Genomic DNA, 23,010 nt, shown 5'->3' with positions numbered 1-23,010 from the left:
ACTTGGAAAAGGTCCAGAGGAGAACTAGAGGAATGATTCTTAGCTTAAAGGACCCAAGCTACTCAGACAGACATTCAATCTCAAGGACCTTAGTCTATTTATTTTCAAGCAGCACAGACTGAGACACTTATGTTAGATGAAGGTAGCCTGAAAGGTTCTGCAACAAGACTGGTTAAGAATGGCAGCAGCACAGAGTCAGGAGAAATTAATAGTTGGGGAGTGGAAAGAGCAAGGGCTAAAAAAAAACTATAATATGAATAGCTGATGGAGGTGTATGAAATAATTAAAGAGCTGAATATCATTCCTATTGATAAATTATTCCAGTTTAGCAAATTGTAGAAGGCCAAGGGTCACAAGCTTAAACTAAGCAAGAGCAAGAATAGATTGGGGGGAAAGAACTGTCTAAAAATAGCGAGCTTCTGGAAAGCCTCCACTGCATGCCTTCGATGAGGAGCTGACAAAGACTATATCATTATATAGAATTCTGTAGGTCAGAAATGGGACTTTTTTCTGATGTTTATGCTCTGCACAAGCCTCCTGCCACATTGCTTCACTGCGTCTGATTGACATATACGGTCCTTCTATTTTTCTCTCTCATGTACTTCCTAACTTCCCCTAAAATGCATCTATGCTAGTCACCTCCAGTTGTTCTTGGAGGAAGCAAACATGGACATAACAGGTTGAATAGCCATCTTCTGTACTGTACTGTTCTGATTCTTGATTCCATAATCTGAGCACAAAGGATTTGCCCAAATCCCCAATGGATTTATTCATGCATGACCTTATGCTGATGGCTCTAGTTTTGACTCCACCAAAATTTGAAATACCTTCTCTACATCTACTCTACCTAAACCCTTTCATGATTTCAACGACCTCTACAAGGTCATCTCCCAATCTTCACTGCTTTGGAAAAATTTCCTGTGCAAAGCCTTAACACCCTCCCTAAGGTACCCAGAATTGGCAGTTTAACCAGTAATTTATAAAGGTAGCTTCTTTGCTTTCGCACTCTTATGTCACTACTTCTAAAGCCATGGATCCGGTGTGTTTGTTTAAAAAAACACAGCTTTATGAATTTGCCCTGGCACCTTTGAAGAGGTGTGTATGTGAACCCACTTCTGTTCCTGCACCATTTTTAAATTGCACCATTTCACATGCCTGCCCATTTACAACACAAGTGTATACACTGCCAAAGTACTTCTTTGGCTTTAAAACATTTTTGAGGTATCTTAAAAGAATTTCAAGTTCTTTCAAAATGCATATATTCATGCCTTTCTGCATTAACATTTATCTGCTATCTTTCTGCCCATTCAGCCCTTCAAGCCTGCTCTGCTCTTCATTATGATCATTGCTAAGCACCCAACTCAACAGCTTGATTACACCTGCCCCCCATATCCTTTCATCCCCTTCACCCCAAAAGCTATATCTAACTCTTTCTTGAAAACAAACAATGTTTTGGGCTCAACTGCTTTCTCTGGTAGCAAATTCCACAGGCTTACCACTCTCTGGGTGAAGAAATTTCTCCTCATCTCAGTTCTGAAAGGTTTCCCATATCCCTGGTTCTATGTACCCCCCACCATCTGAAACATCCTTCTGGCATCTACCCTGCCAGGTCATGTTATAATTTTATAGGTTTCTATGAGATCTGCCCTCATTCTTCTGACCTCCAGTGAACATAATCCAAAACTACTCAATCTCTCCTTATACGTCAGTACAGCCATCCCAGGAATCAGTTTGGTAAACCTTCTCTGCATTCTCTCTATAGCAAGAATATCCTTCTTCAGATAAGGAGACCAAAACTGCACATAATATTCCAGGTGTTGCCTTACCAAGGCCTTGTAGCAAAACATCCCATGGGACGGCACAGTGGCAAAGTAGTTATCACTGCAGCCTCAGTGCCAGGGACACGGGTTCAATTCCAGCCTTGGGTGACTGCCTATGTGGAGTTTACACTTTCACCCAGTGTCTGCATGGGTTTCCTCCGGGTACTCCGACTTCTTCCGACAATCCCAAGATGCGCAGGCTAGATGGATTGCCATGCTAAGTTGCCCCTTCATGTCCTAAGATATATAGGTTAGGGGAGTTAATGAGGTAAATGCATGGGGTTACGTGGATAAGGCGTGGGGTGGGCTTGGGTAAGATGCTCTGTCACAGACCCAGAGGAAAGGTATTTTGCCCCTTAGTGTCTCTCAACTCTACTCATACAGATTCCAAATCATCGGAGCGAATATCTTTCCTCACTGTTGCATTAATTTCCTTTTTAATCAGCAATACAACTTCAATGCTTTTTCCTTTTTGGAGTCTTGGAGTCCCATTTGTGGCTGCAGAAACTCATTTTCTCCCCGTGACTGCGTGGCTTTCCTCCCACACTCCAAAGATGCGCAGTTTAGGTGAATTGGCCATGCTAAATTGTCCTTTAGCGTCAGAGGGGATAGCAGGGTAAATAGGTGGAGCTATGGGGATAGAGCCTGGGTGGGATTGTTGTCGGTGCAGGCTCGATGGGCCGAAAGGCCTCCTTCTGCAATGTAGGAATTCTATTCTATTCTAGAGAAGCTTACCTATTCCCCCGACAATTGAATCCCCTATAACTATTGCATTCCCATACTTTTTACTCCTCCCCCTACGCAGCAATTAACCATGGTGCAACGAATTTGGCTATTGCTGCTTTCCCCTGCGAGGCCATTTCCTTCAATAGCATCTAAAGCAGTATATCTGTTTTGCAGGAGATTTCTGCACTGCCTGCCAAGTCCTCTTGCTCTGCTTGGTGGTTACCAATTCCCTTCCTGCCTGTGGAGTCTGTGGTGACATCACCTCTCTATACATGCTGTCCACGATACTCTCCACCTCGCAGATGTTCTAGTGTCCCTAGCTACTGTTCCAGCTGCAAAATCTGGGCTTCAAAGAGCTACAGTTAGCCCCAGGCACTGAAAATGTCCCCAGCTTCCCACATGGAGAATGAGGAGCACACCACGGCCTTGAACTCTCCTGCCATGACTTAACCCTTTAAATCAAACTTTTGGAAGATGCTGAAAATCAAATAATTACTCCAGGTCCCTTCTTCCCTGGTACTCGTTACAACAAAATATCGCCCTTACAAACTACAAACCACAAAAAGACCTTACAAACTATAAGCGATAAAAGTAACAAATACTTACCCAACCTTGCCCACTACTTACTAAACAGCTCTCTCTCACTTGTAGCCTCTACTGCTCTAGCAGGGCAAGACCACTTTCTAAATATTTAAAAAGTTTGAAAGTAAAGGGGGAAAAAAAATCAAAAAGCACCTCTCCAAATTCCCGATAACCACACTCACTCTGGCTATGTCTCACTCAGTATGTGCTCTCTCCCACTGCTCAAGCACAAAGAACAAACAAAGAACAAAGAACAATACAGCACAGGAACAGGCCCTTCGGCCCTCCAAGCCCGCGCCGCTCCCTGGTCCAAACTAGACCATTCTTTTGTATCCCTCCATTCCCACTCCGTTCATGTGGCTATCTAGATAAGTCTTAAACGTTCCCAGTGTGTCCGCCTCCTCCACCTTGCCCGGCAGCGCATTCCAGGCCCCCACCACCCTCTGTGTAAAATACGTCCTTCTGATATCCGTGTTAAACCTCCCCCCCCTCACCTTGAACCTATGACCCCTCGTGAACGTCACCACTGATCTGGGAAAAAGCTTCCCACCGTTCACCCTATCTATGCCTTTCATAATTTTATATACCTCTATTAGGTCACCCCTCATCCTCCGTCTTTCCAGTGAGAACAACCCCAGTTTACCCAATCTCTCCTCATAACTAAGCCCTTCCATACCAGGCAACATCCTGGTAAACCTCCTCTGCACTCTCTCTAAAGCCTCCACATCCTTCCGGTAGTGTGGCGACCAGAACTGGGCGCAGTATTCCAAATGCGGCCGAACCAACGTTCTATACAACTGCAACATCAGACCCAGCTTTTTACAAGGTTTTACAAGGATTTACAGGTTACCCTGTCGAAACGAGCAACAAACTAAAGTTTGGGCTTCATAAGATTGAAGTTTGTGCAAAATTTTTATCTTCAAAGTCATGTTCCTCTATTGATATACTGCAAGAAATTTTTCAACATATGGAAAGGACAGGATTCAAAGGGACTGGACTCAAAACAGATAGGCACATCTAAAATGGGCACAAATGCTTGCTGGTCTGTTATCTTATCAACTGGCTTGTGTTGTCTCAAGTCAAGCCAGAGGGTATGTTAAGTGCAATACCATAAAACCCAAATGTGATTGAGCAACATGTTTTAAACTGCTGGTGCTCTGCCTTTGTCAGTTTGCTCAACATTTTAAGAAGTTTCATGCAATTTATACTATCCCACTTACCAACAAACTAATGATTTCCTTCAGATAAGCTGAGGTGGGATGATAGGATTTATACTAGTACAGACTGGGATGTTTAAAGGGGTGGGAAGCAAGGCTAGATGACATGATGAAAGATTAAAACAAGGCCTGAAAATGGATTCCAATGTGTGTAAATGTGAGTTGATGCACTTTGAACCTAGAAAGTATTCAGATCTATCCTTTTGAAATGGTGAAATGCTGCATTGATGTGCAAAGAGACTAGGGCTCCATGTACACAGACCATTAATATTTAGAGGTACATAAATTAATGTAAAGGCTAATAGAATGTTAACTGAATTAATTAAGGTTAAGTATATACAAATAGGGGCATTAATTGGATAATTACTTGAGTACATAAAGAGACACTTTCCCCTTGAAGAGGCTTTCAATTAGTTCAGTAGATTATGCTTCTTTATTGGTTTGAAAAGAGAATAAAGAGACACTATGTCAGTATCAGCTGTAGCTCAACTAGTAGCACTATTGCCTCTGAATCAATAGGTTACAGGTTTGAAATCCACTCAAGATACTTGAGCAAAAAAATTGGGGCTGACACTCTGAGGAAGCACTGCGTTCTGATAAGAAATCAAACAGAAAGCCATTCTGCAATCTCAAATGGATGCAAAAGAACCCATGATGCTATTGTGAAGAACAGAGGAGTTCTCCCCAGTGCACTGGCTAATAGTCACCTCTCAGTCAACATCATAAAAACAGACCATCTAGTTATATTATGAGCTGGAAGCTTGCTGTGTATAAAATGGCTGCTGGGTTGCCTATAGTGACTTTGATTCAAAAGTATAAAGAGACACTATCTTCCCCCTGAAATATTGTTCTAATTTGATAAGTTTCTGTTTTTATTTTTGTTTTGTGTTAAAGCGTCCCTTTGAGAGGTGATTCTGGAGTCAATTTCTTAATTAATGTCTTTGCTCGACTGTTAGTAAACATTGTATTTCAAAAACTAGTGGACACATTTCAACAAAGTTTGGTACGCAAGAGTATGATCCAAGAAAGAACTGATTAGTTTTTAACAAAGATGCAGATCCAGATCCTGAAATTTTCCAAAGGATCCATTAACACTGGGAGATAGGGTGAACTGACATTTTTTGAAGAATGTTGTTGGTCTCTTTACTTAGATTGTTGTGGATTATCTGGGCTACTGAGGTGGAATTTGTCACGCTGTCAAAATGTGAGCAGAGTTTTCAGAGCAAGTTATTGGATCTTAATTGGCTTGAACCCTTCTCAATGAGATGGAAGTTCTTAATTAAAAAAAAACATTTTTTCAGCATTTTAGTTGCAGATCAACCAAGCAGGTAAAAGCCTCAAGAAAGAACTGCATACTTGTGAAGAAATCTAAAAATGAGTGAAGATTGACTTCTGTCTCCTTTGCTAAATGGCTGAAAGAGACTTAACATGGAATACAGGTGGGGCGGGGGATTTATCAGGTTTAAATTACAACGAAATGCCAGCTACCTTCATTATACTTCTCCTATATCATTTCTGCCAAGGACTCTCTTCTCCTGGCTTCTTGGTCTCCTGATGATTCTACCGTCTATACTACTGCTTCTGATAAGTTATTTTCCCTCAACCGAAGATTCCCTTCTATCCTGGTTGATAGAGCCCTCAGCTGTGCCTGCCCTACAACCCCCACCTCTACTCTAATTCCTTCCCCTTTCTTCCAGAGCAAATATAAAGTTGCGCCTCCTCTCATTTTTCATTCCATCAGCCTCCACATTCAATGGTCATCCTCCATCATCATCTTCACCTCCAGTGTGCTGTCACAAGCACACATTTTCCCCACCCTTTTCTGCATTTCAAGTGACCATTCACTCCATGACACCTACGTTCACTCTCCCATCACCTCCAGCACTCCATCCCCTTCCTATGGCACCTTCCAGAGCAAGCACAGATAATACAACAGCTGTCTTTTCACATTAAGTTTGAGGGAGGGAGAAGTGGACCCAAGACTAGTGCTTTGAGGGCAATTATGAAGGCATGAACATAGTGCTGGCTAAAGTGAAGTGGGGAAATTAGATTAAAGGATAGGCCAACAGAGATACAGTGGCAGACATTTCAGATATTTCGGAATACTTGTATAAGATATAGACCATTGAGAAAGAAAGGTTCTAAGGGAAGAATGCACAATCCACGGTGAACTAAGTATCAAAATTAGAGGTCAAAAGATTGGACAGAATATAACAGCAGCAAAGAATAGCTGAGAGATTAATAAGGGAGAAATTAGAGTACAAGAGGAAGCTAGTTAAAAATATATGAACAGGTAGTAAGAGTTTTGATAGGTATTTAAAAAGCAAAAGTGAGCAGTGGTCCTCTAGACAGAGTATCTGGGGAATTAATACTGGAAAATAAAGAAATGGTGGATTAATTGAACAGACATTTTACATCAGTCATCACTGTAGAGCAGTGGTGCCCAACCTTGTGCGTCACGGCACAGCTTTATATTTTTTAAAATTTTGAGATATATTTATTTTCTCCAACTGAACTGCCCTCTAGCAAAAGCCTTTTATCTTCAAAATCTCCTAAGGACACATCAAGCCAGCATTGATTAGCCTCATTACCAGCTGCATATCAAATACAATATTTCTTATTGAAAACATATAGAATTTTAAAGCATTCCCCATTAAAGATTTTTATTGTTTTCCGTTTTTCTAAGTCTGAATGTTCATAAATGATGGCAATACTGTATCTTACCAACAATGTTAACATAACACCTGGGTCTGCCTCTGTGAGCAAAATCTCTTGATCCAGGGAGGAACTGATGTCAGGGCAACTCGCAGGTCTTGCTCCACTGGCAGGCGCTCCCTCGGTTTGTTTTTTTCCCCACGTAAACCAGTGTTGAGAATGCCAATTCGCACATATAGATAATGGGAAAATTTAAGCTACTGCTATGCCAGTCTGGAATAGATGGATATTCTTGTCTCACAAGTAGCCAAAATGCGTCCAGAGTTTCAGTGAGCGATCCATACTGAGCTCGGCGAATTTCTCTTGTTCTTTTAATGACGTGCTTTTGATGATTCAAAAAGAAAGTGAACTAAATGGATCATGTACACAGTCAAAGTCTTTTATACTCGTGGAGGGGAAGTAGCATTCAAACATCTCTTTAGTGTTTTAAGATGTGTGAAGATGAGATCGAGTATGGTTTTGCCACAAGATTTACCGATGCAAGCTTGAACATCTCAAATCAACCCATTTGTCAATTTTTCCTTCCTAAGTTCCAGTTTTAATCTGAAGCCTTAAAGTTTATCAGTGGCAGTCAGATGGTCTAATTTTTCCCCTGCATTTTAACATTCAACTCATTCAGATGGCTAAATATATCGAACGTTATGCAAGCTTAGCAAACCAAATCATATATTAAATCATTGTGTTTAAAATTTAAAGTTTATTGATTAGTGTCACAAGTAGTCTTACATTAACACTGCAATGAAGTTACTGTGAAAATCCCCGAGTCGCTACACTCCAGTGCCTGTTCAGATACACCGAGGGAAAATTTAGCATGGCCAATGCACCTAACCAGCACTACTGTGGGAGGAAACCAGAGCACCCAGAGGAAACCTATGCAGACACGAGGAAAACGTGCAGACTCCATACCAACAGTGACCCAAGCCAGGAATCAAACCCAGGTCCCTGGCACTGTGAGGCAGCAGTGCTAACCACTGGGCACTCCATGCAGAGCCAAAATTCCATGTGTGTGCACTGATCAGACCAAAGTAAAAAATTCTAACCATGCAAGCGACTCTATGGTCGGCACATGCACAAGAGGCCTGAGGTTCCTTGGAACTTGGAGATGTTAACCACGGAGCGAAGATGAAGGCTAGTTTTAATTTATTTACATCGATTTTTGAAATTATTTTGAATCTTATCTTGCGTCTTACTTGGGCAGCCTTCATGGCACACCAGTTGGAAACCACCATTGTAGAGGCTACAGAAATATCCCAGAAATAATTGCGAATCGGGAAGTAAAAGGGAAGAAAGAACATAAAACAACCACAATCACTAGGGAAAGGGTGCTGAGAAATTTATGAGAACTAAAAGCTGACAAGTCCCCTGATCTTGATGGAGTTCATCCTAGGGTCTTAAGGTGAGTCACTGCCCTTGACATCTAGGCAGTATTTGATTGAGTCTGGCATCAGGAAACCCTAGCAAAACTGGAATCAATGGAAAGCCAGAGAGGAAATGCTCCAGAGTTGGAGTCATACTAAGAACAAAGGAAAATTATTCTGGTTGCTGGAGGTCAAACATCTAATTTCCAGGACATCACTACAGGAGTTCCTTAGGGTAGCATCCTAGGCCCAACCATCTTCCTTCTATCATAAGGTCAGAAGTGGGAATATTCACTGATAATTGCACAATGTTCAGCACCATTTGTGACTCCTCAGATACTAAAGCAGCCCATTTCCAAATGCAGCAAGACCTGGACAATATCCAGGCTTGGGCTGACAAGCAGCAAGTAACATTCGCACCATCCAAGTGCCCGGCAATGAGCATTTACAACAAAATAGAATCTAACCATTGCCCCTTCACATTCAATGGCATTACCATCACCAAGTTCCCCACTATCAATATCCAGAATATTCACCAGAAACAGAACCAGGCTAACCATATAAATATCATGGCTACAGGAACTGTCAGAGGCTGGGAATCTTGCAGCGGGTAACTCATCTCCTGACTCCCCAAAGCCTGTCCACCATCTACAAGGCAGAAGTCAGGAGTGTAATGGAATACTCTCCACTTGCCTGGAAAATCGGCAATGCTGTCAAAGGCTCTGGCTTTTTCAACCTGACTAGCATTGTCATCACTCAGCTAAACACATTCACGGGTACGTCTGAAAAGTACAACTGTTACCACCTTGATGCAGTGTTGTGCATCCGACAGATTCCCCCTCGCCAACTGAAGGAGGAGCTTCCCACAGAATGGACCACACAGGTCTCCAGCTGACTCCTGGAAGAAGCCCGTGGCAAAAAAGTTCAGGGCCACTATGACCTTCAAGGCAACAGACATTAGGTGCCCACCTACACAACTCGCCAGCAAGAATCAGGAAGCTCGACACCACCAGGACAAAGCAGCCCGCTTGATTGGTACCCCTTCCACAAACATTCATTCCCTGCACAGCTGACACACAGTGGCAGCAATGTGTGCTATCTTTTTTAAATTTGTTCAGTGGATGTGGACGTCACTGGCTGGGTCAGCATTTATTGGCCATCCTGAATTGCCCTTAAACTGAGTGCTAGGTCATTTCAGATGGTGGATCTGGAGACAGATTTCCTTCTCTAAAGGACCAAAGTTTTTTTTTAAACCACAATCAACAATGGTTTTAATTCCAGATTTTTATTGAATTCAAATTTCACTATCTGCCATAGTGGGCTTCGAATCCTGGTCCCCAGATCATTACCATGGGCATTACTAGTCCAGTGGCAATACCACTACGTCACCACCTCCACATACAAGATGCACTGCAGAAACTCACCAACAGTGCTTTGACAGCACCTTCCAAACCCACAACTACTACCATCTTGAAGGACTTGGGCAGCAAACACATGGGAATATCACCTGCATGCCACTCACCATCTTGGCTTCCTTCACTGTCGCAGGATCAAACTCCTGGAACTACCACTGCTCCACCACCTCCCCCGAGAAGTGTGGAAATCTTATCATGAAAGATATCCACTTCCTATCCATTTCCCTGGTTGTCCAGAAGGCACTTTAGTGGCCACATGCGTGTAGTCTATCATGCCCTGCACCTTTTGGAAAACCGGCAATGCTGTCAAAGGCTCTGGCCTTTTCAGCCTGACTAGCTGTTATCAGTAGGTTAAATGAATTCATGGGCACGTCTGTAAAGAACATCTGTTATCACCTTGATACAGTGATGTACATCCAACAGAGATCCCACACAGTTCTCCAGGTGACTCCTGGAAGAAGCGCGTGGCAAAAAAGTTCAGGGCCATAACCTTCAGTACAACAGGCATCGGGGGCCAACTACACAACTAGACTCAGTGATCGCAGCCAGCATGCCACAGATTGCTGTTACCATCTTCCTGGACAGCCGGAGTATTGGGATTCAGCCTTACTGCCGTTTCAACTTTCAAAGCAAGCTAGCCTAAAAGGCAGTTTATCCATGCGCCTTGGCCATGAGGCACTTTTGGCTGAATAATACCTTCTCCTCAAGTCTGCCTGGCAACTACTGTTGCCTGCCCTCCACGGGTCCCTGCCCAGCATCAGGTAAGCCAGCTGGTTGGACCATAGGGTGCAACTGTGCTTGGCCAGCTGCCCCCCGCTAACTGAAGGAGGAGCTTCCCACAGAATGGACCACCTCCATTAGGTACACTGATTTTCACAAATGCTGCAGTGCACAATTGTGCCTGTAACACTTCTGGCTGTTCCTCCTTCCTCAGGAAATGGCCTAATGGAGTTTTCAATTAAAAGAAAAAAACACAAGCATAATACCCAAGTCTCTGACCTGTTCTGGTAAATCAGACACAGTCAAGCTTGTAGTCTTTTAACCTATCTTTGAGCTCTTCACAGTGAAAATCTAACTCCCATCGAACACTTTTCCCATGTACTCAACCTATTATGACATGGACAACATATTATTCGGGTCAATTTATAAAAATTGGCGAGTAGACTACCAATTTCAGCACCCATTTAACTTCCATATTATGGGAAACTGGTGTGGTGATGCCAGGGTTGTGACCACACATCACCACTCCCGATTTTAGGCATGTGTGAGACAGCATGCAAAATTCAGCCCATAGTATAGCTCCACATCTACATCTGCCATACGAGAAGCTACTTATTTGTTAGACAGTTCCTGTAACTCAGGGATTCCACATAGCAGTGCCTCCTTTTGTTATCCTTGTTAATGGTCACCCAGTTCTATCTTTTTACTTTGACCGTGTATCCCAAACTGTATGGCATTGTCTCTTGGACAACCACAGTCTGAAGAGTATTATCCAGAAACGTCTCATCCTTTCAAAGCTGTAAGCCCAGAGAAACTCTGCTTCAATTTTATGACCAAGTTGAATGGACTGCTCTAGAACACATTGAGAATCAATGATTGTCTACATTACAAGGTTCCACTGCATTGCCTTGGTCTTTCTGCCAAAGAAATTATGATAGTGTTGGCCTCAACTTCCACTAACACCAAAGACTTGTAAGAGTAAACTCCTCTAATTCAAGTACAAATGTCAGGGGAAACATTTCTGCCCGACAGCATTTCAGTGTGAATTCTCCGTGGTTAAACACCACACTCACTTTTCTGGCCTCTTTCAGCTCAGCTCAAATATATGTCAACTTAACACTCAAGAGCCCAACTGCCACTGGAAAAAAATCTGCCGGAGGACAGATAATCAAACATCTTCAGCAACCAGTTTATTACCTATTAGTGCCTCAAACAATTCATGTTGAGCAGCTAACATTAAGGAAATTAAAATACATTTAAATGGAGCACATTAAAATGTATAAGTGAGTATTTCAAAAGTTAGACGTTAATGAACACCTGGCCGAGGCTAAATGTCACATTTCAATGTTGGAGGTGCAGTCTTTCAAGTGAATCCCAAAACTGAGGCCCATATCTGCCGGTTCAGGCGGACTTATAAAGTTCCAATGACAGTATTAAGAGCTCTGGAATTCTGATATCCTAGGCAACAACCTTCTTTCATCCAAAATCACCAAAAACAGTTCAACTAATAGTCGTCTTCTTTTGTGGGTCTTTCTCGTACAAAAGATGGCCAAATTGCAGTGACAACACTACAAAAAACAAAATTAAGAACAATAATTCAACCAAACATATTATACCATATTAATTGAGCTAGAACATACTGTGGAGATGGTCTACTTGCTGATGTTCCTGCTGTACTGGTACTGGGCTCTTCTGCTATTCCACCACCATCCAAGTACATTGTGACAGCCATCTCCAGATTGTTGCCGCATGCTTCTAATATGTGCTTCCCAACACTTTCACTGGCACCTAGATCACAGAAAAGCTTTATTAGAGAGCTCAAGATGTCCACCACAGTACCGAATGTTTTAATGACATACATGCTATTTCACTGATTAAAAGTTTACAGGTTATCCATTATCCAATATAAATGTAAACTACTTCATTTAGGTGTTGGCACTATGTCAAGAGCGCCGTTGTTGCCAACATGCTATGGTAAAAAAGATACAAACCAAGGACATTTTTGATGAAAAGGTCTACATCCTGAATTGTTACCAGGGGACCTGTAAGCACTCGTACTCACCTCAGCATTATATACACTTATGTAAAATGTACAATTTAGGAACAGGCATTCAGCCTCATCAGTCTGTGCCTGGTGTTTATACTCTATGATGTGGAGATGCCGGCATTGGACTGGGGCAAACACAGTAAGAAGTCTCACAACACCAGGTTAAGGTCCAACAGGTTTATTTGGTAGCACAAGCCACTAGCTTTCAGGGCGCTGCTCCTTACCTGATGAAGGAGCAGCGCTCCGAAAGCTAGTGGCTTGTGCTACCAAATAAACCTGTTGGACTTTAACCTGGTGTTGTGAGACTTCTTACTGTGTTTATACTCTACACAGGTCTCCTCCCACTCTATGTCATCTCAGCCATTCAGCAGATCTTCCCATTCCCTTTTCTCTCATGAACTTGCCTAGTTTTCTTTTCAAAGTGTCTAAGTGACGTACCAAAATCACTTCCTGTGATAGTGAGGTTAAATTGTAACCACTGAGTAAAGATAATTCTCATTTTCCTATTGAATTTATTAATAACTATCTTGTATTGTTAATCCCTACTTTTGGATTCCCCCACAAATGGAAAAATTCTTCCCACATCTACCCTGATCAACCTCTTCATAATCTTAAAAAACCACAATCGGATGGCTAATTCTTCTTGTTTTCTAATGTTCAGTCTTCCCTAATAGTTGTAATCTCTTAGCTCTGGAACCACATTTGCAAATCTTTTTTTGCATTTTCACCAGTGCTTCTATGTCTTTTTCAATAGTAAAGAGTCCAGAACTATGCACAATGCTCTAAATGTAACCTGATGGAGGTCCAGTATGAATTTAACATAAATTCATTACTTTTGATTTCTATAATCCTTAGAAATAAATCCGTGCGCTTTGGCAACATTTTTAATTGCTTTGTTTACCCATGTTATTCACCTAAATGCCGAGATCCCTTTGCTCTTTTACCTTGTTATTTATTTATTTTCTCAGGTGTAGTGGTGCTTCTGCTTTTCCTGCTAAAGTGCATCACCTCAGATTTAGCTATCAAAGTTGATTTTCCATTTAACCGTCCAGGCTGTAAGTTTCCTAATGTCTTTTATATAATGCTCCATTCTTCAAGTGTAAACTGTAAACACCACCATTACCCCAAAAACGTTTGGCATCATCTTGACAAGATTGCTGTCTCAAAATCACAGAATTATACACAGGAGGTCATTCAGTTAAGACTGCTCTTTGGTACAGCTATCCAATCAGTCCTATCCTCCTGTTCTTTCCCCATAGTTCTGCAATGTTTACTCATTGCAGTATTTTATCCAAATCCCTTCTGAAAGTTATTACCAAATCTGCTTCGACCACTCTTTTAGGCAGCATTTTTCAGATCATGATACCTTGGTGTAAAGTAATTCTCATCTCTTGCCAATTCCTTTAAATCTGTGTCCTCCGGTTACTGACCTTTCTTGTGGAATAGGTTCGAGGGGTTGAATGGTTTACTCCCATTGTTTTAAATGTTGAAAAGTTTCTCTTTATTTACTCAATCAAAACCGTACATAACTTTGACCTCTTTTAAATCTCCCCTTAACCTCTGCTGAGAAGAATCTCAGCTTGTCTAACCGCTCCATAAAGCTCTTGTTGCTCAGCCCAGTACCATTCTAGTAAGTCACCCTTGCATCATCTCCAATGCCTTGTCATTCTTCCTAAAACAGTCATTCCTAAACTTTTTCTCAGTGTGACCCTGAATGCACACCTTAGTGCATTCTGCTGTGGAAGTAGGCAAAGCAAACAGAGGCACTGAACACTATGATATGTCATTACTTGTGATGTGGAGATGCCAGTGTTGGGACTGGGGTAAACACAGTAAGAAGTCTCACAACACCAGGTTAAAGTCCAACAGGTTTATTTGGTAGCAAATACCATAAGCTTTCGAAGTGCTGCTCCTTTGTCAGGTGAGTGGGATTTCAGTTCACAAACAGGGCATATAAAGACACAAACTCAATTTACAAAATAATGGTTGGAATGAGAGTCTTTACAGGTAATCAAGTCTTAAAGGTACAGACAATGTGAGTGGAGAGAGGACTAAGCACAGGTTAAAGAGATGTGTATTGTCTCCAGCCAGGACAGTTAGTGAGATTTTGCAAACCCAGGCAAGTCATGGGGGTTACAGATAGTGTGACATGAACCCAAGATCCCGGTTGAGGCCGTCCTCATGTGTGCAGAACTTGGCTATCAGCTCTGCTCAGCAACTCTGCGCGGTCGTGTGTCGTGAAGGCCGCCTTGGAGAACGCTTACCCAAAGATCAGAGGCCGAATGCCCGTGACTGCTGAAGTGTTCCCCAACAGGAAGAGAACACTCTTGCCTGGTGATTGTCGAGCGGTGTTCATTCATCCATTGTCGTAGCATCTGCATGGTCTCTCCAATGTACCATGCCTCAGGATATCCTTTCCTGCAGCGTCAGGTAGACAACGTTGGCCGAGTTCCAAGAGTATGTACCGTGTACCTGGTGGATGGTGTTCTCACATGAGATGATGGCATCCGTGTCGATGATCCGGCACGTCTTGCAAAGGTTGCTGTGGAAGGGTTGTATGGTGTCGTGTTCACTGTTCTCCTGAAGGCTGGGTAGTTTGCTGCGGACAATGGTCTGTTTGAGGTTGCGTGGTTGTTTGAAGGCACGAAGTGGGGATGGCCTTGGCGAGATGTTCATCTTCATCAATGACATGTTGAAGGCTCCGGAGAAGATGTCGTAGCTTCTTCGCTCCGGGGAAGTACTGGACGACAAAGGGTACTTTGTCCGCCATGTCCTGTGTTTGTCTTCTGAGGAGGTCGGTGCGGTTTTTCGCTGTGGCGCATCGGAACTGTCAATTTGATGAGTCAAGTGCCATATCCTGTTCTTACGAGGACATCTTTCAGCGTTTGAAGGTGTCTGTTGCGATCCTCCTCATCTGAGCAGATCCTGTGTATACGGAAGGCTTGTCCGTAGGGGATTATTTTGTAAATTGAGTTTGTGTCTTTATATGCCCTGTTTGTGAACAGAACTCCCACTTACCTGACGAAGGAGCAGCGCTCCGAAAGCTAATGTCATTACTTAAACCAGTATCAGTAACTCCAACTGCAGAATGATGCAGTTTACAAGATGAGAAGGGGGTGGAGATGTGAAAGAGATGGAGACAAGAATGCACTGACAAAGGGTCATCTAGACTCGAAACATTTCTCTCCCCATAGATGCTGTCAGACCTGCTGAAAATTTTCCAGCATTTTCTGTTTTTGTTGGAGACAAGAACTGTTGAGCTGGATGAACATGGTGCCTTCGCCTGATGCAACCAATACCACTGTAATACTTTTCTTTCTGCAGTGCAAGAGTATGTTTAATATACAACACAAAAAGTGCTTATTTTTGGAATTAAGGGTATAGATATCATTTTTACAGTTTGCAGTACACTTTCGTAATGCTTTACTGTAATTGGGAAGTCGGATTCTGTATGCTTGATTCAACCACTGGGAAACTCTGATTGCTTATTTGAAATCTAGCCTTCCCACGAACAGCAGTCCTGAGCAAGCCTCATCAACTGCAAACTTCGGAAACCTCGTTTGATTTATCTTTTCACAGACTCTTTCTGCAGCAGGAATCAGACTTCAAAGATGCCTATTAGACCCCACCCACCAACAGAAAAAAACACCAGGATTTAAAAGGGACTCGGAGCGATTGCTATTCAGTCTCAACTCTACGGTGGCCATTGTTGTCTCAGAAGTCGCAACCCCAAAATCTTGTCCCACAACCCCTTTGGAGGTCATGCTCCACAGTCTGAGAGGCCCTGTCCTAAAGTGTGGTGCCCAAAATTGAGCTGAATTGCACTGAATTTTATTCTAATGTATCGAAGAAAAGCCTTGCTATATCTAAGTAATGTTTCCTGAATTCTGCTGCCGGGCTGTCTACGTGTGTCACAGGTAGAGTATTATTATCTGTATTCAGAAATCTAGCCGATCAGTGTAAGCACCTCCAATTACTTCATGCCAGCAGCAAGTTCATCTCTAACTCCCATAATATGAAACTGGGTGTTTGATCTGTCAGCATTCTTCCTATGAGGCATTTAGCAATTTGAATTTGGCACACCAAACAGTATAACATGTTAAGTCTATCAACAGAGCAGTAGCATTCTGAATAGTACCTCCCACACTGAGAAAATTGAGACAAATTAAGCCAGTAGTACTGGAAAAGCAGCTGTTTCCACTCTTGCTGTCATAAGACCATAAGGAACAAGAGTCGGCCATTCGGCCCCTCAAGCCTGCTCCGCCATTCTATAGGATCATGGCTGATCCAACATTCCTCACGTCCACTTTCTTGCCCTTCCCCGTAACCCTTGATTCCCTTATTGATCAAAAATCTATCTACGCCTTAAATATACACAAGCACTCTGCCCTCAAAGAGGTGCCCCTTTATTCTGAGACAATGCCCTCTGGTTCCAGACCCACCCATTAGGGACATCTTCTCAGCATTTACCCTGTCAAGTCCCTTAAGAATCCTATATGTTTCAATGAGATCACCTCCCATTCTTCTAAATTCCAATGAATAGAGTCCCAACCTGTTTAACCTTTCCTCATAAGACAGTCCCTCCAAAGTGGGATCATGCTAATGAATTATCTTTCCTTAAATAAGTCATACTCAGTGGAAGTCAAGAGAAGACAGTAGGTTGACACTGGAGTCATAAGTCTAGCAGAGAGCTACCACATTCGGCAATATAGATATGGTATAACTGTTGCACATAAAGCTAGCCTGAGTGGAGCACTGGTGCTTGGCTGTGCAGTTAAAATTACCTCGTCTTTGCTTTAACTAAACATCACTAGTGAGACCATTGCATTTTTTATTTAAAAATGCAGTGGTCCTCACTTCCAACTTCTCCAGCTCAAGGTCTTCTGGCAGAATTCCCCGTTAGAGTAAGCAAACTGTGATATACTCCTGTCACTTCTGCCATGAATAATATTGATCTGTATTGATTCAGCCATAGATTTCCCCAAGCACTTAGCATCTTCAAAAAAGTCATAGCTATGATCAGCAAACCTGGGATGAGCCCAAGCCTAGATTCTGCTCACCAAATCACATGCAGCTTTCATATGGCACACAACATTAGAGAAGACAGGCTGTGTATCTGCGCTGTAGTTGAATAGCACAAAAGCTACAATCTGCATGACTAGCATAAATACTGCACAGAATTATGTATCTATATCTCAATACATAGCTGCTGCATTCATGCACTCTATATCAAACTGCATAGGCACACCAGAACATACAATCCTACTGTCTCAATGCTACGCGAGATAAATACAAATGTTTAACAATCAAAACATACACAATTACAAGATTCATACACTATGGATACAATTCAACATACAGGCAAAAATACATAATTGAGCTGTGTGATATACCATTGCAACTAAAAATAGTTTTGCATAGTGGGAGTGAGCAAGTAGTTGCCTTGGTGAGGTGAAGGCTCAAAATAAATGCACATCTCTGGCTAGTTGGTAGTTACTGCTTCAAAGCAAGTTCTCTAACCTCTTTACATGGTTCGCTTAGCAAGCATTCTAGGCAAGAAACACTATCCATATTGGCTGGTTTATCCCAGGGTGAAGATTCTCACCCATCACAGCAACATCATTTTGCTCTACCAAAATTGAATGGGAAATTATGAGGCAATCCTTATATCTTTGATTTCTGTATCAACAGCTTTGACTTATTGAGGAACTTGATGATCCAGTTTTGTATCAGTTGAAGATACTTCAGGGTTCAGCCTTGTATAAAACTCCTCATTGTGGACAACGGAGAACTGTTACAAATTATAGGCATTCAGACATTGTACAATCAAGTTTTCTAAACGAGTCAAATCAAGATTTTTGTTTCACCTAGCGAATGAATAAATACAACTGCAGTTTTTAACCTGAGCTGCAATGTCTCATTCCAGAGATCAAGGAAGTTTGATGGCAATCACATGCTGTTCCCAGAGTAGACATGAATGGTAAATCAGTTCATTAGTCACCTAGAGCACGCCACTCCCAAATTCATTTGTGTTAAATCACATTTCTCTTCACAGGGAAATATAAGCTTGCCTCTGGGAAGATACCTTTTATACTGGGAGCAAGGAAAGCAATGAATGTCAAAATTAATAACGTATGGTTGCATTTCCATCCAACAGCACCCTAACCCCTGCCTCCAAACAGGGCATGTCAGACTCAAGAACCCATCTGCCTGACGTCCATCATTAGACACGAGAGCCATGATCACCAGGAAAGAGCAACTGAACCGTTTCTTGCAATTTCAAAAAGGTAAAAAACTTTGAAGCTGACTTGGGTTTGTTGTAAGGTGTTGGGCATTGCCAGTCTTATGGAGAAATTTGTAAGTAAGTATTTATTGACAACTAGAAACTCTGCACAAAGGTCAAAGCTGGGAGCTTTTCCGTGCTTGCTTTTACACATGGCTCGGTCCAACACCACGCTGACCCTTGGGTGCAGGTCACGTGTTCTCTTACATCACTTTGTGAATGGGACTGTACTCAGTACCATGTTAACCCTTACACTACAGGGTTCATGCTCATAGCATAGCTCCTTACAGCTGGAGAACTTGGAGAAGGAGAAAGGTATCCTGTTGCCCTTTGCCAACGGCATAGGTCGGACTAGGAATAAGGTTCTGAGGATGTTTGAGGAATTAGGATACAAATTAAAAAGCAGAACCTCAAAGGTAGTAACGTCTGGATTCCTACCTGAACTACATTCAAATTGGGGTAGGGACAAACAAATTTGAGGTTTAAATAAATACATAACTGAAAAGTGCTGTGGAAGATGAGTGCTTCAATCCAAGGGGCACTGACACCAGTACCGGGGGAATATTCCATTGGCCCAGACTTTACTTAAACTGGCTGGGACCAGTGTCCTGGTGAATTGGGTAACTCAAACAATGGATAGGATGTTAAGCTATATAGAAGAGAGGAAAATAGGAACTAGAAGCCGTAGGTCATTTGGACCCTCAAGTCTGCTCCACCATTCAACTAAATCATGTTTGAGCTTCTACCTCATTTTCCTGCATTACCCCCATATCTCTAGATATCCAATCTACTCATCTCAGATAGTGGTAAATTTATAAGCCCGAAGAGTAGACTGTGGATTTAGCTAAATTCACAGATTGTGTCCAGAGTATTAACAATATATTAGCAATTGAGGTCACATCAAGGAAAAATATAGTAAAAAGTTGAAATTAAAGGCACCATATAAGATTGCACCAAGAATTCACAAAGGATTTAGGGACATGGGGGGCAGGTGGGAAGGTTTTGATTTGATTGTTACATGTATTGGTATAGAGTGAAAAGTATTGTTTCTTGCACTCTATACAGACAAAGCATAATGTACATGGGGAGAAGGAAAAGAGAGAGTGCAGAATGTAGTGTTACAGTCATAGCTAGGGTGTAGAGAAAGATCAACTTAATGCGAGGTAGGTCCATTCAAAAATCTGATGGCAGCAGGGAAAAAGCTGTTTTTGAATCAGTTGGTACGTGACCTCAGACTTTTGTATCTTTTTCTTGATGGAAGAAGGTGAAAGAGAGAATGTCCGGGGTGTGTGGGGTCCTTGATTATGCTGGCTGCTTTTCTGAGGCAGCGGGAAGTGTAGACAGAGTCAAAGGATGGAGAGATGATGTAAAAGTTTTGCCAAGATAATACTGAACTGAGGATGGGCTTTATGGCACACTCCTGCTTCTTATATTCTAACATCACATAACTCATCGAGACTCAACACATCTTCCAGATAAGCTGCCCTACAAGCTTGATTGCATTAATAAGTCAGAGAGTGGGAGGTGGCTAGGTGGGAGGACTGACCAACAGGCATGGGGTTGACCACCAGCACCGGGCAGGGTACTGGTCGCCAAGCACCTGGCAGGGGGAGGGCGTCGGGCAAGGGGAGGACACTGACCAGGGGGAGGACGCCAGGCAGGGGGAGGATGCCAGACCCCAAGAAGGGCATTGACCACCAGCGCCAGGCTAAAGGAAAGGGGGGGGGGGCGATGATTATCAGGGTCAAGCTGTGTGTGTGTGGGATGGGGCAGAGATCATCACCAAGGCCAGGGTGGAGGATTATCACCAGGGCCAGAGTGGGGGGTGATCATCACCAGGGCCAGGCTGGGGGGGGTCGGGGAGAAGAGGATCATCACCAGGGCCAGGCTTGGGGGGGTCGGAGAGGATCATCACCAGGGCCAGGCTGGGGGGGGGGGGGGGGGGGAGAGGATCATCACCAGGGCCAGGCTGGGGGGGGGGGGAGAGAGGATCATCACCAGGGCCAGGCTTGGGGGGGGGGGGGGGGGGGGGTCGGAGAGGATCATCACCAGGGCCAGGCTGGGGGGGGGAAGGATCATCACCAGGGCCAGGCTGGGGGAGGGGGGGGGGAGACCATCACCAGGGCCAGGCTGGGGGGTGGGGGGGGAGATCATCACCAGGGCCAGGCTGGGGGGTGGGGGGGGAGATCATCACCAGGGCCAGGCTGGGGGGGGGGGGGGGGAAATCATCACCAGGGCCAGGCTGGGGGGGGGGGGGGGGGGGATCATCACCAGGGCCAGGCTGGGGGGGGAGATCATCACCAGGGCCAGGCTGGGGAGGGGGGGGGGATCATCACCAGGGCCAGGCTGGGGGGGAAAGGGGGGGGATCATCACCAGGGCCAGGCTGGGGGGGAAAGGGGGGGGATCATCACCAGGGCCAGGCTGGGGGGGGGGGGGGGATCATCACCAGGGCCAGGCTGGGGGGGGGGGGGGATCATCACCAGGGCCAGGCTGGGGGGGGGGGGGGGGATCATCACCAGGGCCAGGGTGGAGGGGGAGATCATCACCAGGGCCAGGCTAGGGAGGGCGCATATGCCTACCTCAGGCGGGCTGTCAGGGCTGCTGGGACCGCCCAATCTCCCCACCCAGGGTCCCACTTTCATCTGCTCAGCCCTTGCGGCCCGTGTGGAGCCGCGGCTCTAGCTGCCCCTATCTCTGCTCGCCTGCTCTCCGGCTGAGTGTCGCTGCGGTCATCTCAGGGCCGGCCCCCGGCCGCTCTCCCTCGGCTTTTTACCTGTAATGGCTGTGAACTGCCGGATTAACCCCTGCAGTGCCGACCCGGTCGACCCCGCTCCATCACCAACCGCCGCCATCTTGCCGCCAGCGCCCACGCAGGCGCACTCCCTCCAACAAACACAACCTCTCACCCCGGCTCGAGGCCTGACGTCAGCCGCTCCAATCCCATTGGTCGGCAACGAGCAGCACCCGCCAGCCAACCCGCCGCACTGCACTTTGGGAGTCACAACTCCCCACGCCTGCGCACTGGTCTCTGTGCTGATTTGAATTTGTCCGGCGCCATATTTCTTCAAGGCACTAAGAAACATTGGCTCCTGTCCATTTAAAGGAGTAAGAGTTTTAACAACACCAGGTTAAAGTCCAACAGGTTTATTTGGTAGCAAATACCATTAGCTTTCGGAGTGCTGCTCCTTCGTCAGATGGAGTGGATATCTGCTCTCAACATCCCGGGATCTTGGGTTCATGTCACACTATCAGTAACCCCCACAGCTTGCCTCCTGGACTTGCAGAATCTCACTGGCTGTCCTGTCTGGAGCCAATACACATTTCTTTAACCTGTGCCTAATGCTCCCTCCACTCACATTGTCTGTATCTTTAAGACCTGATCAGTTGTAAAGATTCGCATTCTAATCAGTATTCTGTAACTTGATTTTGTGTCTCTGTATGCCCTGTTTGAGACAGTATGAGTTTTAACAACACCAGGTTAAAGTCCAACAGGTTTATTTGGTAGCAAATGCCATTGGCTTTCGGAGCGCTGCTCCTTCGTCAGATGGAGTGGATATCTATCTGCCCTGTTTGAGATCAGATATCCACTCCATCTGACGAAGGAGCAGCGCTCCGAAAGCCAATGGCATTTGCTACCAAATAAACCTGTTGGACTTTAACCTGGTGTTGTTAAAACTCTTACTGTGTTTACCCCAGTCCAACGCCGGCATCTCCACATCATTTAAAGGAGCGCAGCCTCATTGTTTGCATATCAGTGATGATTGTGAGTATCGCATATGGCAAGGTGTTGGCGATGATGTTAACATGTAAGATTTGTTTTGCGTAATGTTAAGAGCATCGCGGAATTCCGGTTACATTTGCAGCCTTTCGAAATTTATTACAAACAAAAGTTTTGGAACTTGATCAATGGGGTTAGAGCTTTTTGTTCCAACTATCTGCTCCACCATCTACAAGGCACAAGTCAGGATTGTAATGGAATATTCTCCACTTTCCTGGATGAGTACAGTTCCATCAACAGCAAAGAAGCTCGACACCATCCAGGACAAAGCAGCCCGCTTGATTGCCACTCCTTCCACAAACATTACTCCTCCACCAGCGATGCCGTGGCAGCAGTGTGTACCATCTA

The 23,010-nt window shown here is 44.1% G+C and overlaps 1 protein-coding gene across 3 annotated transcripts in view; it reads right to left on the bottom strand.

Annotated features, from left to right (window-relative positions):
• ubxn7 (UBX domain protein 7) overlaps positions 1-21,774 on the bottom strand; it is an 84,797-nt gene extending 63,023 nt beyond the window's left edge. For 2 of the 3 annotated variants that reach the window (XM_078209235.1, XM_078209237.1), the window contains exons 1-2: positions 21,658-21,759; positions 12,194-12,341 (exon numbers count right to left, since the gene is read on the bottom strand). In XM_078209235.1, the coding sequence (XP_078065361.1) occupies positions 12,194-12,341; positions 21,658-21,736 (227 nt within the window). In that variant the 5' untranslated portion in view covers positions 21,737-21,759. Of the gene's footprint in view, positions 1-12,193; positions 12,342-21,657 lie in introns of all 3 variants that reach the window. The other variant, XM_078209236.1, reaches the window with a different exon arrangement.
• Positions 21,775-23,010: the final 1,236 nt, after the last annotated feature.

The sequence above is a fragment of the Mustelus asterias genome, chromosome 3 (genome assembly GCF_964213995.1).
Source record: "Mustelus asterias chromosome 3, sMusAst1.hap1.1, whole genome shotgun sequence".
NCBI classification, from domain to species: Eukaryota; Metazoa; Chordata; class Chondrichthyes; order Carcharhiniformes; family Triakidae; genus Mustelus; species Mustelus asterias.
This window is presented reverse-complemented; position numbering and strand designations above follow the sequence as displayed.